The sequence below is a fragment of the Vulpes lagopus genome, chromosome 17 (genome assembly GCF_018345385.1).
Source record: "Vulpes lagopus strain Blue_001 chromosome 17, ASM1834538v1, whole genome shotgun sequence".
NCBI classification, from domain to species: Eukaryota; Metazoa; Chordata; class Mammalia; order Carnivora; family Canidae; genus Vulpes; species Vulpes lagopus.
The window spans coordinates 18287482-18304608 of NC_054840.1; the positions used below are offsets into that span (position 1 = coordinate 18287482).

The 17127-nt window shown below is 35.0% G+C and overlaps 1 protein-coding gene across 3 annotated transcripts in view; it reads left to right on the forward strand.

The window, feature by feature from the left end:
* The window catches only part of FGF12 (fibroblast growth factor 12), a 550074-nt gene extending 534426 nt beyond the window's left edge, over positions 1-15648 (forward strand). For all 3 annotated transcript variants that reach the window (XM_041732039.1, XM_041732038.1, XM_041732037.1), the window contains one exon: positions 10208-15648. In XM_041732039.1, the coding sequence (XP_041587973.1) occupies positions 10208-10326 (119 nt within the window). In that variant the 3' untranslated portion in view covers positions 10327-15648. The remainder of the gene's footprint in view (positions 1-10207) is intronic.
* Positions 15649-17127: the final 1479 nt, after the last annotated feature.

The window sequence follows — 17127 nt, forward strand, 5'->3', positions numbered from 1 at the left end:
AATAAATTTATTTTTTATTGGTGTTCAATTTACCAACATACAGAATAACACCCAGTGCTCATCTGGTCAAGTGCCCCCCCCAGTGCCCGTCACCCATTCACCCCCACCGCCCGCCCTCCTCCCCTTCTACCACCCCTAGTTCATTTCCCAGAGATAGGAGTCTTTATGTTCTGTCTCCCTTTCTGATATTTCCTACCCATTTCTTCTCCCTTCCCTTCTATTTCCTTTCACTATTATTTATATTCCCCAAATGAATGAGAACATACACTGTTTGTCCTTTTCCGATTGACTTACTTCACTCAGCATAATACCCTCCAGTTCCATCCACGTTGAAGCAAATGGTGGGTATTTGTCGTTTCTAATGGCTGAGGAATATTCTACTGTATACATAAACCACATCTTCTTTATCCATTCATCTTTCGATGGACACCGAGGCTCCTTCCACAGTTTGGCTATTATGGCCATTGCTGCTAGAAACATCGGGGTGCAGTCAACAAAGTTTCATGTTGTTTGTTTTCTGCACACATGAAACTACTTGACTATGAGCTTAGAGCAGGAACTCTAGAGTTAATCATACATGAATTTTAATGCTGATTCTGCCCTGCAGTGTCCCACCCCACTTCTAACAAACTACCCTTTTTGTTCTACAGTTTCCTTATTTGCAAAAAGGACCCATAAAAGTATCTACCTTTTCGATCATTTAAAATAACCATAGTGCATATAAAGTACAGATACATAGTAAGTGCTCAATTAATATTAGTTATGATTATGAGCACACTGACTACTCAGGTGGGGAGTACCCACTAGATGGTACCTGCACCTGGTTTATTACAGTTGTCTGATTTATAAATAATAGCAGGGGATCCCTGGGTGGCTCAGTGGTTTGGCACCTGCCTTCAGCCCAGGGCATGATCCTGGAGACCGGGGATCGAGTCCCACATCGGGCTTCCTACATGGAGCCTGCTTCTCCTCTGTCTGTGTCTCTGCCTCTCTCTCTCTCTCTCTGTGTGTGTGTCTCATGAATAAATAAATAAAATATTTTTAAAAATAAAAATAAAAAAATAAATAACAGCAACTTTTGAGATTCCACTTTTTTTGGTTTCCAAGAGAAGTGTGTAACTAAAATAAATGCGATTATTGAATACTGAAAGTTGCAAACAAGGATTCTGAGCCAGCATAATGGAAAAGAACACTTGCATCTTCTGATAACTGCATTTGCAACAAAGGTACGAGTTAAAAATATATATATATGTAATAGAAAAATAGTAGCTGGAATGCAAGCCCTGGAAAGACCTATACCTAATCTTACAAGATGTGTCTTATTTTTGACAAGATTTCAATGCTCAGTGATATTTCTTAAGTCTCTCTCTTTTCTAATGGCACAATCTTGTATTTTAAAATAAAGCAAAAAATAGAGCAAATACTGTATGTTATACTATAGTTAGTAGCTTATGGTCTTGTTATGACCAGGTGTAGTATTTTGTTTGTGATACCAGGACTGCAAGGCTTTCTACAGAAATATAGCCAGTGCATCTCAGGTGGCTGTGAAAATGACAGCCTCTGCAATGCCAAGTCACAATATGACTCGTGTCTGTCATACAGGTGTGTTCCACTCACATTAAAGGGTGAAACTGGGGATTTTCAGTGAATGCTAGGTCTTAAAATAATATCCGATGTGGGCTATGTTATTAGAAACTTTCATGTGTCTTTGCATCTGCGCAGGAGGAAAAATATCCTATCAAATCTCTCTACCTCACTTTTACTCTGAAAGCTGCAATGAATCCTCCTTCAGTGTACTATGGATCAAGAAAAATCAAAACATGAATAAAAGGAAACAGCCAGAAGAAGAAGAGAAGGGGGGGTGTGGTGAGGAGAGGAAAAAGAGAAATAAATTGAAACATATATCAAAATAGAGGGGAAATAGAAAACTGATGTGAAGAAAGAATACTAAAGAACCAAAAAGAAATGCTTCCCTTTTTAGAACATTATTTCCTTTTACCATTTATCCAAAACCATTATGATATTATGTGTTAGAGGAATAATAGTATTTATCTCAAAAACATCCTGTGGGATTAAAAAAAAAAAGAGCAAGTGTTTTTTGCTTTGTTTTGTTTTTCATGCTTTAAAGGGTAAAGAGGGCACGGGGCATGATCAAGAACCACCCAGGAGTGCCAGGTGAAAGAGCAGCAGTGTTGTTAATCAGGCATTGTATCACTAGGACACTAAACATTCTTGATATTTAGATGCTGAAATTTTGTTGGGAAAATAGTGTAAAGTGGAATCAGAAAGAAACACAATTGGAAATCAGTTCCATGCCAAGTGGTAACCATTAAATCATGACCCCCTGAAGATAAAATCTGTATCACAAGTGTAGTTCCCAGGGTCTCAGATGAGACATGGTTAGATTGTACATCACAAGCTGCAAATCAGAGAACTTGTTTCCAGTTGTTATATATGGGCAGCGGCACTGAATCTGAATTTCTGAGAAGGGTGATTGGAGAGCTAGGAGAATAAAAATTCAAGGAGTTGAGTTTTTTGTTTGTTTGTTTCACTCTGTTCTCAGTCTGGAAATTACTCCTCATCAAAAGAACTGGAATATCAGACTGCACTCACAGCTGAAGTAGGCCAAATGCATACAACAGACAGCACAGTAAGAAAATACTCAGGAACAAAGAAATTAAATATATATATATATAGAGAGAGAGCCTTCCTAGGGCAAAATAAATGTATCCCTAATGAAATAATAGCTTATTATAATAGAAAGTGATGCAAAAGCTCCCCCACCCCTTAAAAATCATTGTACTTTGAAATAATGCAAATTAAGAGATCAGAGGTTATTGCAATTGCTAATAAGGACCTGATTATCAGGAAGAGAGAAAACTTAATCTTGCATAGTATGAGGCTGATTTGAGAAGCACAGTTTGGGAGCTGTAGAATTTATATAACTGTTTGAAATTCAGAACCTAAGCAGTTTCCTGGATATGCTTCTTAAAGGTTTCCCACAATTGCTTAGTATATGATTGGAAATTAACACCAGAACTCCAAATTCTAGTTGTAGTAGTAGTAGCTGTATAAAATTGTGATTAATTCTTATTGGAAAGCATATGTGATGCTCATATATGGGATCAGTGATTCTTGATTTATATCATTTTTGTTTGTGTAGTCATCTTAAGTGCTACATTAAGCTCCCCACAAAACAAAAGGAGAACTCTTCTCAACATGTTAGTTAGCTTGACCAATTCTTTCAATTGTCAAAATTATGGTATATGGAGAATATCAGATAGTGGATAGATTAGATAAGCAGCAGGTCTCACACGTAATGGTGCCTCAGCTAGGTCTGTTTCTAAGAAAGTACAGTTGTGTTTGCAAGTTATCAGAATTCGTGAAAGTTTCAGATACTGCCAACCTTTTTTTAGGATCCACGCAGTAAGATTCAGTTTCACGGATTCTTCCTGACTAATCTGACTGGCTGTATTCATGTCATGTTAACATAGTTAGACATTTTTCTAGATAACGAGATTGAATAAATAGATTTTCACTGTACACTCATGTCCTTGATGGACATATTTTTTAACTCTTCATTCACTATCAAATTGAGGCTGATAGACATCAGGATCATGCTTTAAATCTTCCAGCTGGGAACTCAGAAGGTCTGGCACGAGTTAGCCCTGCCAGCTTATTCCTCCCTACTTCTCAATTTTACCCCATTCTTCAACCAGTCACTGTTTTTCTTATATAACCTGGACTTCATTCTTCAGTCTTATTTGGTAGCTTATTCATCTGTGTGAATCCTCTGCATTCTTCAAGGCTAAATCAACATCGTATAGCTATTGTTATGTGCTCTTTTCCATTCCACTCCCCACTCTGGCTCTGAACAGTCTGTGATTTGTGTGTATGTCTGTGCTGTTCTTAGCCTTGAGCTTCATGAGGGCAGGATTCAAGCGGCCACCTCTCCCAGTTGCTATGGAATCTAGCAGGGTGCCTGGCGCAAATGAAACGCACACCCGTTTATTGAATAAATGAACAAATCAACGCTTGAACTAATTCATCTTTGGGTACTAGTTACAAAAGAGAAATTGAAATTGGAGGAGAGGAAAGAACATGAAAAGGCCGTTTTAGGATGAAGGTGATACAGCATTAGCTAGGCCAAGTAAAAAGGGTCAATAAATGTTTTGTGAACCAGTTGCATCCTACTAAGGCATCCAAGACACTCAGTATCTCCCAAGTCTGTATATGAGTGTCAGGACCAACCAGGTCAGAACACTTTCTCCCCTGTCTTCCCATCGTTCAGTAATTTATAGCTCTAGGTCCAGTCAGGACACTTCTCTTCCAGACAACAACAAACTCTTCTAATATAGAACTGTCTAAAAGAAACATCATATGAGCTACATATGTAATTTAAAAAATTTTGATACACTTAATAAAAACAAATGTGACAAATTTTAATAATATATTCCACCCAATATATCCAAAATATTATCTACTTAATATGTAACCAGTTCATATATAACTGATGATATGTTAATTCTTTTTGTGTGGTCTTTAAATTTAATGTTTGTCTTATACTTACAGCATGTCTGAATTAGGACTAATCACATTTTTTTTCAAATATTTTATTTATTTATTCATGAGAGACACACAGAGAGGCAGAGACACAGGCAGAGGGAGAAGCAGACTCTATGCAGGGAGCCCAGGACTAATCACATTTTAAGTGCTCTGTGATCACATATGGCAAAATGGATTTTATATTAGGTAGTGTGTTCCTAGGATATTCTCATCCGATTTTCCTGTCCTCTTACCAATTCTATACCCCCTCAGTTATAGCTCAATTCTCTCCATCTTACTATAGTACTAAGACCAATATTTTTGAATATTAGGAAATTGTTGGATCTTCCCAGACAAATAAGACATTTCTGGCTTTAATAGTCATTTCTTTCTTTATAGCTTATACTCCGTACTTGTATGTGCATATTTTTTAAATGTGTAATTATTATGCTGTGTAAAATATACAGAACATAAAATTTAACATTTTAATCATTGTAAGTGTACATTTCAATGCCATTAGGTACATTCACATTGTACTTATATACATTGAATCATTCTCCCTTCTCCAGCCCCAGGAACTTCTTACTCCAACACTTGTTACTTTCTTTTTGTTTTCATTTTTGAAAACAGCCACCCTGCATTTGTTTTTATTACCATTTTTGAATGACATTAGGAATAGTTAGTAGAGGTAAGGCCAACTTGGATCTCAATTAATAAATGGATCTAGGGCAGCCCGGGTGGCTCAGCGGTTTAGCACCGCCTTGCAGCCCAGGGCGTGATCCTGGAGACCCGGGATCAAGTCCCACGTCGGGCTCCCTGCATGGAGCCTGCTTCTCCCTCTGCCTGTGTCTCTGCCTCTCTCTCTCTCTCCTCTGTCTCTCATGAATAAATAAATAAAATCTTTAAATTTTTTTTTAAATAAACGGATCTAATTTAAGCATTGTCTGATAGAAGACATTTTTTCCATTTTCTTAAATGTAAATCTTATTTTATTTAAATTCAGTTAATTAATGTATAATGTATTATTGGTTTCAGAAGTAGAGGTCAGTGACTCATCAGTCTTATATAACACCCAGTGCTTATTCCATCACTTGCCCTTCTTACTGTCCATCACCCACTTGCCCGATCCCCCACCCCCCTCCAGTGACTCTGTTTCTTTCCTATGATTAATACTTTTATGGTTTGTCTCCCTCTCTGATTTCATCTTTATTTTTCCCTCTCTTCCCCTATGATCCTCTGTTTTGTTGCTTAAATCCCACATATGACTGAGATCATATGATAATTGTCTTTCTGATGGACTTATTTTGCCTAGCATAATACACTCTAGTTCCATCCACATTGTTGCAAATAGCAAGATTTCATTTTATTGAATGGCTGAGTTTATTCCATTTTTTGATAAATTGATCTTTTGCTTTTATTAGAACTCTTGACTAGGATTTTGAAGCCTTTCATTCTCATCCTGCTTCTGCCCTTACAATTTGACATTAGGAAAGTTGATTAGTTTATTTCATATTTTAAAAATTTGGATAAGAATTTCTCACTTTATACACAAGATTATTATAATTATCAAATGAGTTAGTCAATTTAAAATGACTTTGAGGGGTGCCTGGGTGGCTCAGTGGGTTAAGCATTTGCCTTTGGTTTCAGTTATAATCTTGGGGTCCTGGGATGGAGCCTGCTCAGTGCAGAGTCTGCTTCTCCTTCTCTCTCTGCCACCCCTCCCTCACTTGTGCTCTCTCTCTCTCAAATAAAATCTTTTTAGAAGTGGCTTTGAAAACACTGAAATAATAGATTTATTTAAGGGATTAAAATTTATTTATAAGATTACCATTGTTATTTTTTTATTTTATATATTCATGAGAGATACAGAGAAAGAGGCAGAGTCATGGGCAGGCCTCCCACAGGGAGCCTGATGTAGGACTCAATCCAGGCACCCCAGGATCATGCTCTGATCCAAAGGCAGACGTTCAACCACTGAGCCACACAGGTGTCCCATTGTGGTTATTTTGTACATCAAAGTGATTGGGTTTTATATTTTGGACATATATTTGGACACTTTGTAGAACACTTATACCTTCTGTTTTCTTGTTTTTTGTGTCATCTTTTTATTGTTTATCATTTAGAATACCACAGTTATGGAGTACTAATACAACTCATCAAAGGAAGTTATATTACTTAAGAGAAATGGTTTGTCCTTTCTTTGCTTTCTAATTGGACCATACTCTTTTAATTACATTTTCATTCTAAAATTTGATTGAGATTTGTACTTCTTGATTTATCAGCTTCTTGAGTTAGACAGTAATACTAACATCCCAGAGACTATAAATAATGAAAATTAAAGCCCAAGAAATCAATCTGTTTGTTTGACAAAGTTTTTGTTCTCTTTGTTTATATTTGTATGCAATTCCTAGATTGTCATAAGTTTGCTTTCTTTTAAAGAAAGTTCTTTCTGTTAACAAAAATACAGAAATTCAAATACTTACTTGATTTATTGTGGGATGGGGGGTTCCAGTGAACTAGGAAACCTACTTATTACTCTTCATTTTCCAACTAAGATATATGAACTAGTTTTTTCAAAACTTGGAAAATTATTACACCATTTAAATGGAAATATCTGAAAGTTAGTAATGGAGTAGTCCTGAGGAGGGCAAATTGCATGCTATGCTATGATACTAATGAATTTTGTTCCCTTTGAAACCCTGAAAATGTTCACATGCCAATTTAAAAATCCTCTTTGGGGACTTGATACCAAGATGGCAAACAGGATTAAGTTATTGGAAAAGTTATCTACAGTGGTAGTTATAATGGTAATATTTCACATTGTCATGACTCAAGTATTTTATATATATGTGAGAAATAAAAAAATTAATAAAGAGATGAAGTTAAAATCAAATTCTTTGGGAAGAATCTATGACATAAGGAAACTAAAAAAAATAAGTAGTAAAATAAGAAATTCAACTATAAAAGTTATTTTAAAATATATTCTTGAATTTAAGTTGGAAAATAACATCCTTCAAGTATCTCTAAGTTGGAGTTTGAGAAATTTGCAGGTCAAAATCTATTTTATATATACATATTTTTTTTAATGAATCAATCTTTCTTTCTTTCTTTCTTTCTTTCTTTCTTTCTTTCTTTCAGAGCACACACATGAGCCAGGGGGAGGAGGAGAAGCAGAAGGGGAGAGAGAATCTCAAGCAGACTCCTGGCTCTCAGCCTGGAACCCAATATGGGGCTCAATCCTCTCACCCTGAGATCATGACCTGAGCCAAAATCAAGAGTCAGATGCTTAACTAACTGAACCACCCAGCCCCCCCCCTCTATTATGTGTATTGTCATTCTTTGAGACTCTGATTTAGCAGTTTGTAGTCAGGCCTGGAGATGTATTGGTTTTCACAGTTGACTAGGTGCAGAGTAGGGAAAACTGTTTTATGGTATCACATAAATAGCTTTCTAATAGAATCACTTCATTACTTCTGAGTTCCCTGTAGACTTACCAGTTATAAATAAATAGCTTTATTTTGCATATATATATGCATGCTTTAATTTTTGAGATTTTGACATTTTGCCCATAACAGAAATATATGTAAGAGACATTAGACTTGAGGAATTACAAGATTTCCATAAGACCTTCCATAGGATCTTCTGTCTTTTGTAAGAGAAAGTAAAAACTTAAATTATCTACTGGCATCATCTGAAAATTAAGCATCAATTCTTTCTCAACTCATTTTCTCTGTACAACTTTGCTACTTATCCCAAAAGTCTTTGGGATATTGAAGGAGCCATTTAGTGTAATAATTGAAATACTTTAAAATCTCATTTAAAAATATATATGTAAAAATGCAATAAAATAAAAATAAAATATTTGTGTGTAATAGTTTTGCACATTATACTTAACCAAACATAGTTTGTTTGCATATTTTGTACTAACCAAAGTGTAGTTCCATTTGCCAAGACCAGCATCACCTGGGAACTTATTAAAAATGTAGAATCTCAACTCCACAGAAACCTTCTGTATCAGATTCTGGATTTTAACAAAATATCCCTGGATGATTTGAAAGCACATTAACGTTTAAGAAGCTCTTCCACTGCAGGACACCTGGGTGGCTCAGCAGTTGAACATCTGCCTTTGGCTCAGGGCCTGATCCTGGAGTCCCGGGATCAAGTCCCACATTGGGTTCCCTGTATGGAGCCTGCTTCTCCCTCTGCCTGTGTCTCTGCCTCTGTGTGTGTGTGTGTGTGTGCGTGTGTGTGTGTGTGTCTTTCATAATAAATAAAATCTTAAAAAAAAAAAGAAGAAGAAGAAGAAGAAGAAGCTCTACCACTGAAATATTGAGGGGGAAAAAAAAAACCTGTGTCCTCATCACTAAACTAGTGTAAAGAGAATTTTTTTGTATCTTAACTCTCTTAATCTAGTTTTTAATTTAGAATATCTTTAGCCACCCCCCAAAATTATCACTTTGTTCTCTGAAATCTGTTACTCAAAATTCTAATGAAGAGATCAGCTCCTTCATTTTCTTAAACATCTTTGGATGTTTAGTATATGCCAGGCACCTAATTCTCATAAAAATTTAGTTTTTTAACTACAACAGTGTATCTAAGTTGACAGAACTAGTGAGTGGCTGACTGAAGTTGGGGACATAAGTGGTGTGGCTCCCAGGTTGGTGCTCTTAACCACCACATGACGTCTATTTGGTCATAGCCATGCTCAGGTATCCTGTACCAGGGCAAAGCCCAGGCAAGGAAGCTATTTGATTAGAAAGAGCATTTAGATTACTAAAGCCCTGTATTGATGATTCAATACATGGAGGTACTTAACTGTTTGTTCCTAAATCAAGGATAAAAATAATTCCTGATGTTTAAGTGAAATATTTCATATGCTTGTACACATTTGTCTATTTCACGACAATGTAAGGAACGAAGATCCTATCTTACAAGAATAACTATGAGTTGAAAAATATTATTCTTTCTGTGAAATTATCTAGCAATAGCCATGATAATTCACAGATGACCGAGCTTTAGAGCCAGACAAAACAATAGAGGAGAGAGGAACAGTTTTATATAAATGTGAACTAAAATCTCACAGTTGCATATTCGAACCTGGAGCAATCAGGAAAATGATGTTTGGTTTGTTTGTTTTCCTCTGTCCTCCCTCCTATTATCATTTTTTATGTAGGATACCTTGAAAATTGTTGATAAATATTTCAATTTGATCTAACAGTGTTGTGTTTCTTGTAGTAGGGTAAAGATTAGGAACATGTAAATAAGGATTTTTTTTTCCTATGCAAACTAGACTGCAGACTCAGGACTTTAAAAAGTATCTATGCCTACGCTTTTAATGTTATACTTGCAGTGTCTCCTCTAACTCTAGATGAAAATCCTGTTATATAGGTTAGCAGACAGGTAAGATTCTAGCCTTATCTGTAGGAGAACAGAAATCACTCTATGTCTGCAGTTCAAGAAGACTTAAAAGGTTATGACTGCTACAACTGGAAGAGGACCATACATATCCAATAAATATGTTATCAAGTTAAAAGTCATTTTACACTGGGGAGGAGAGCTAGCGAATGAGAGTGAAGAATATTGTAAAATCAAACTTGAGATGCTTATTGAGGCCAAATTGATGTCTACAATTATAAGTAATTGATGTAATTTTGCTTTTCAGTGTGTATGTACAGAGAGCCATCACTACATGAAATTGGAGAAAAACAAGGGCGTTCAAGGAAAAGTTCTGGAACACCAACCATGAATGGAGGCAAAGTCGTGAATCAAGATTCAACATAGCTGAGAACTCTTCCCTTCATCCCTCTTTCATCCCTTCCCTTTTTCCCTCCCCTTTACCCATTTCCTTCCAATTAAATCCACCCAAGGAGAGGAAAATAAAATGGCAATCCAGGACCTAGTGACTATGATTCTGCACTCAAAAATCTTCCTTTGTGTAGGACAAAGAAATTGAACCAAAGCTTGCCTGTTGCAATGTGGTAGAAAATGCACATGCACAAATATTAGCACACATAAAATCAAGGGAAAAAATAAATCAAGACATCACAATATTGTACTGTTATTAATAGAGGCTAATTATAATGAAGACAATAACTATAATAAATTTGAAATAAAGTTACTATCTTAAAGACAAGGGTTTTGGAGAATTGAACTTACAAATCAATGTAATACCCTGAATAATTTAAACTTTGGGTAATGCTGTGATGTGTGCTTTGTGTTGAATTTGAATTTTCTTTGGGCATCTGGAATTGACACATAATTACATCCTGTCTCCAGGATTTTTTTTTAATCATGATATTGAACATGTACAAATCATAGATTCTTCTAATGCCTGTATGATATAAGCCAGGAATCATTTAAAAGTTTAAAAATTTTTTTCTTGAATTTGTTACTTATAATTATTTTATGCAAAAGACAGACTTCTGTTGAATTTAATGGTATTAGCTGATTTCATTCCTTCATAAAAAGTTTCAGATTAACCTAGAAGATTATCATATTTTTATCAAAGGAATTAATCCAGGATCTCATTTTTATTCATCCTTTAGGAAAAAAAAATGTGTTCTAAGGCTGAGGTAACTTTTGGGAATTCTGTGTCATTGCCATGCCTGGGCGGTGATGAATAAGTCATATGGTCTTATCATGTGGTCTGTTTTTTTACATTGTGCACACTTTTGAGAGTACAGGTGCATGTCCAGCTGTGTTAGAGAGTTTTGTACCATCTCTTGCAGCAGGAAAGAAAAAAAGGGGTTTCTCGTAAGGAAATAAGTCCTAAGAAATTGTTAAAGCAAATCGTATTTGCCATTGTACCTTACCAGAGTTTTATGTATGTAGCATTTTCCAAACTTCACCAAGAAATTGGGAGGCATGGCTATGAAATTCCTAACTTACCATCTCATGAAGCCAGTGGCTTGCTTGTTGCTATATAACTTTGTTAGTAAGTATAGTTGACAGTAAGTCTGACTCCTAGAACATAGAAGGAAACTTAATATACTGAATTTTCAAGGGGCATAGAGAAACGATACAGAATTAACAGCTATGGTTCCAACATACCGTTGTGTGAACTTAAAGTAGTAAAAAAAAAAAAAAGAAGAACCCTCAGAACCCTCAGGGTAAGGACTAGGCAAATGCATAGTTAGGAATAATAAAGGATTAGAAAAATATCAGGGAAGAAATGAATATTATACAATTGCCTTGGAAAAAATAGACGTACTTAGTCCTACAAATCAGGAGTGGTATAGAGACACCCAAATTAAAACAAAACAGAATGTTAAAAAATGTATGCAGAATTATGGATATTACCAATGAGAAGACTTAGCATGTTACTTCTCCTATAGCTCTACTGTCCAGCATGTATTGTTCCAAATACAACTCCCTAAAATATATACACTCTGCAGAAGCTCTAGGCCTTCACTTAAATGACCTTGCCATTGGTTGCTGTATTCTTTCAAAGTCAATGTAGTTCCCCTCACTCTACACAATCATTATTCTTTAATAGTGGTTTGTGTCCTTCACCAAGCATTCTATTTAGGTTATCAGGAGGGTAGCAGCAAATGAAATGGAGGAATTTGCCTTATCAGTTGTAAAGACTAAAAATTAGGCATCTTGGCAAGGATTTTGAACACACATTTGCAAAAGATATTTGTTTAACCAAAAATATTTTGAAAGTAACAAATAAAGACACTTAAATTAAAGGAAAATAAAAAGAATGTTACTCTTGTAGGAAAAGAATACCCTTGTAAAAAAAAAAATACAATACTGGTTGTATTTCTGCTTGTCACTCTTGATTCAACTTGATTTTAAACACACTTGTCACTTCCAGGACCAAACAAATCCCAAGCACAAAGCCTGTTTTCTTTGAAAAAAATGAAAAGAAAGAGGATTCTACAAAATGGATCTCAGGCTCATTTAGCATGAAATGACTTGAGATTTTATGGTGATACACACACACACACACACACACACACACACACCCCTACAGACCCTGAAAACTTATCAGTAACACAATTGACAATTTCACAAAGTGTTATTAATTACAGTAATGATTTCATGACAATATATTTAATCTGGTTAAGTATTATGAAAAATGTAATAAAGATATGAATTCCCAACACAATTTTCCCCTCAATTTTCAATGGCTGTCCATCGTTTATCACCTAGACTCATATTTGTCTTCTTCCTGATAGCAATTAAGAAACAGAAGCTTAACCCCCCAATTTCTATATTGTTTTTCCCACATCATTTAAGCAAATGCTGACCATAGTAAAACGTTTAGAAATTAGCTTTGCCTTATTTACAATTAATTTTAAAGAATAAATGGGAAACATCATATTTCTTTTACATATTAACCTGACAAAAACTGTAGGGTGAACATTTGTTTAACTGCTGCTTACTTTTAAAGTACCTAAATCTTTTAAAAGAAAAAGTCAGTATTCACTGTCTAGGTTTTCAAAAATTTACCAAATATAAACATACAAGTATCCTATTTCCTCTAAAAATATGAGCCAGTTTAAATACTTTTCATCTTTCTTCCAAGTGAAAGAATTTGTTACTTTGATTTTGTCATTCCCATTTCTGGGTCTCAATTCACCCATCTCTTATGTTCCTATAAATAAAATAAGCTCTTTCTTTTTTCAATGCATTGGGATATTCTCAGGAAAAATATAACTTTTAGTAAAGCTTTGTAATTGACTGTGTACATATAAGTCAAGATGTGTTTATTCTAAGAGTCTTTATTGTATAACATGTTTCAAAATCAATGGGCTTAAGAATGAAAACAAGACTTTTGAGAATCTCTGAATAGCTTTCTGGTCAACATACTTCAATTGATTTTTAAGCTAGAAGTTAGAGGTATAGAAACAAAATGGTGCTGAAGTTCCATTTGCTAATTCAGAGCCTTTTGTGCTTCAGGAAACCAGAGGACAGCCAGCCAACCTGTTCTTGATCACAGTAATAGTTTAGGTTTCAAATTTTACATATGAATTTCATAGCACATTTTTAGCCACTATGGATGGGCGCAATAAAGAGACATCAATTTGATGTAAATTGTGATGCTTTATGGGCCTCATTTTAACCCAGATAGCTTTTTAGAAGAATTCTTCAATTTAGGAAAATGACACTGCTGTAGATAGATATTATTATATCTGTGGATGGTGGTCCTATGGTGCCACTAGGACGATGTGAGAATATTAAGGCAATAGTAAAAGGATGAAGAATGGCTTGTATATTACAAAGTTCGAAGGTCCTAAATTGAGACCACTGATTCCTTGGTGAAGAAGCATGACTATATCAACACTAATTTTTTTAAACATGGACCCAGAAATAGCAAATCTCTTCTATCCTCATGGCTTAGTCTACAAGGCCTTGCTCTGAGAAGGTTTTTCCATGGTGTTGCCTAATTTCGTCTGCACAAGGTGAGACACACTCAAGCATCCAAATTCCTTGCTCATTTTAATAGCATAAAGGCTGAGATTATTTCTCTGTCATAAAATTGTAAATAGCATTTTTAAAATCAGAATCACATTTAAAACAGTGGATTGTTCTACAAGTATATATGTGTATATATACATATGCTTCTGAAATAAGGGTAGAGTTTTTATTTGACTTGTGTTCTTTAGTCATAGCTAACCAAAAAATAAAGAGATTTGAATGCAAAACTTTATATACAAATGTATATTTCTAATGGTGATATAAATTGCCACTTTATAATAAAAATAAGGAACAGGTGGAAATAATCATCAAAGCACATGCTCCTTCAGAACTTCAGTGATTCTGAATTCCCTCTTTCATAAAGAAGTGAGATTTTTTTTTAAAAAAAGTTATCTTAAAAAGCTATACTTCTGACATAGATTCCATGAAAAGTCATATCAGATTGAAGAGTTAGGGTTAAGGGAAGAAAAAAGATGCTAAACGCAGATCTTTATTTTTCAGGATTTTTCCTTGGAGTCCAAGTTAAAAATTCAATATTTAAAATCTAAATAATGTGAAAATTGCTAATGTTCAGAGATGATATATTAGGCTTCTGTAACAGAAGCAAAAATATATTTAACAGTACAATAGCTTTAAAGTAATGTCATCATAAACATTGCATCATTAGATGTTTTATTAGTTGGAAAGAATGAGTTGATGTTTCTTTGTCTTTGCTCCAAGCACAACCTGAAGACAGTGGCATTCATTTTACTTAAAGTCGTTCAAAAGTCCAGAATATACTCCCATGAATAGAATTGGTATTAGCTCCATTACAAGGTTAAATGTTACAATTCTAAGAAATTATTGACACTGAAATGTTTAATAAACATGTTGTATGAGAAACTGAACAAATTAATGTTTCATTTTTGCATTGAAGCACAGACTATTCAAATCATTATTTTTTGAGATAAGATTTATAAAATGTTTATACGTCACAATCTTCCTGAAGTAAAAATTAAAATCATGAGATGTTCATGCATGTAGACAAAATACTTGCAATTTTTTTTTGGCATTAAACTTCTCTGGGAAGTCTCTCCTTTTTAAAAATGTACTTATCCTGTAACATGTCACCGAAAAAGTGCTGTGTCTTATTTTAAAAGATTAAAATTAGATTCACAAAAGGGGAATAAGTCAGAATTTTCATTGAACGTCATAACCAAAAGTAAAAATTACTTGCTAAATATGAAACAGCTAGTGGTCAACTTAATGTCTTACTTTTTGAGGATTAAGTAATAGAGTTCACATTCATTTCTTCATTGATTCACAGTATACTAACTAGAGATGTCATTGAGTTTAGGGATTGTAAACTAAATTTTAGTATCAAAAAAAATTTAAGAATGGCAAACAGATAAATAAATAAGGTAATACCTGAAAGTAAATGTTACAATAAACTTTTACATACAACTGGCAATGCAACAATGAAGCCTACAGGGAAGGCACTGATTGAAAAAAAGTGATTTACTGAGTGATCAAAGAGATGACAAGGGGCCCCTCAAGTAGAGGAAATAGTTTGAAAAGTTATGGAGACATGAAAACCACACTTTACTTGGGAAATACTTATGAATGAAACATGGGAAGAGTGTTCAGAGGAGATGGAGGAAAAACTGAGTTGATGCCAATAAAAGAAAGTTATTCAAAGTTTGGTCAGTGCGATATTTGGATTTATTTGTGTCTCTGTATCTGTTAGGATGCTTCTGGTTTCTCAGAACAGAATCCCCAAACCAAACTGGGTTCATAGCATGACCACTGAGGCTTAATTTGTCCACCCACCTGCACGTGTGAAAATGTCCGTCTTCCAGTCAGTATTCATTCCTCTGTGAGTTGCAGACACCACAGGTGCATAGCATCTTAACTGTTCTCTCTTATAGTCCCACCAATACAAAACAGAACAAAACAACAACAACAACACACACACACACACAAACAAGCAAACCCCAAAATCCTAAAATCTCATTGGCTTACATTGGGTGATGCATCCATACTTGGATGAACCACCGAGGCCAGAATTTGAGATGATTTGATGAGTTTAAAGTGAACCTGAGCCCTTTCTTGGACTTGTCTGCTGGATGTACTTCCCCAAGGATACAGGTCTGCGTAGACGAGGGGTGAATATTTAAATGAAATTCAGCGTCCATTTATAAAGAGGAATTAGAAATGAAGGCCGAGTAACAAAATATGGCACATTTCCATTTCTTGTTAATGGATGTATTTCCTACTACAACTCGTTGGATTTTCTAAAAACTGGCAGAGAAAATTCTGCAAATATTAGTGAATTAAAGTTACTGCCATGAACCACAGAGGGCACAACAAGCATTATAGATTTAGTTCCCCAAATGCCTGCTATACAAAGGCACTGTATGTGTCACTGAAGAAGACGCAAACTGCTGCAATTTTAAAGAAGAGTGGTGCATTTGACAACTCAATATTTCAGTGCTTTTAGATGAGCATCACAGAGAGGACTAGAAAATGCAACTTAGCTATTTTAAATCAGAGGTTATATCATATCTACTTTCTCACACTCATAAAAAAGAAAAAAAATGCTTTAAGGATTAGGCTCTTACAAAATGCTTTTCAAAACATCATCCAGGAGTCATTCCAAGTTGTAAAGTCAGGGCTATTTGGGACTTCAAAGTCTCCTGGGACAGCCATATAGACTATTTTTGAGTCTTTTCTCTAGATTCTAGCATACACTTGAACACTGGATGACGATAAACATATTAATCTCCCAAAGCAGCCAATTGCACTTGGCAGCAATACTGGTTTTATAAAGTTCTTCTTTGTATGAAGTAACGTGTTGTTCTGTAGTTTCTACCCATTGTTTCAAATATCACTCCCTAGGTCTAGTCAATGTCAATTTAATACTTTACCTGTGGGACAGTCATACAGATATTTGAAGAGCATACTCATCTCTTTCTCACTCTTCAAGTGTTTTCTACTCATAAGAAATATTTTCAGGTTTTTTAACTATTTTGTTTGGTTACCATTCTGTTTACTTCACTCAGAGCAAACTCTAATAACTTGGAGTGCATAACCCAACATGATATTCTTGATATAACTGGTCCAGCGACATTCCCTCATTCTCGTTCCAGTAACAATGTTAAGATCGCATTAGCCTTT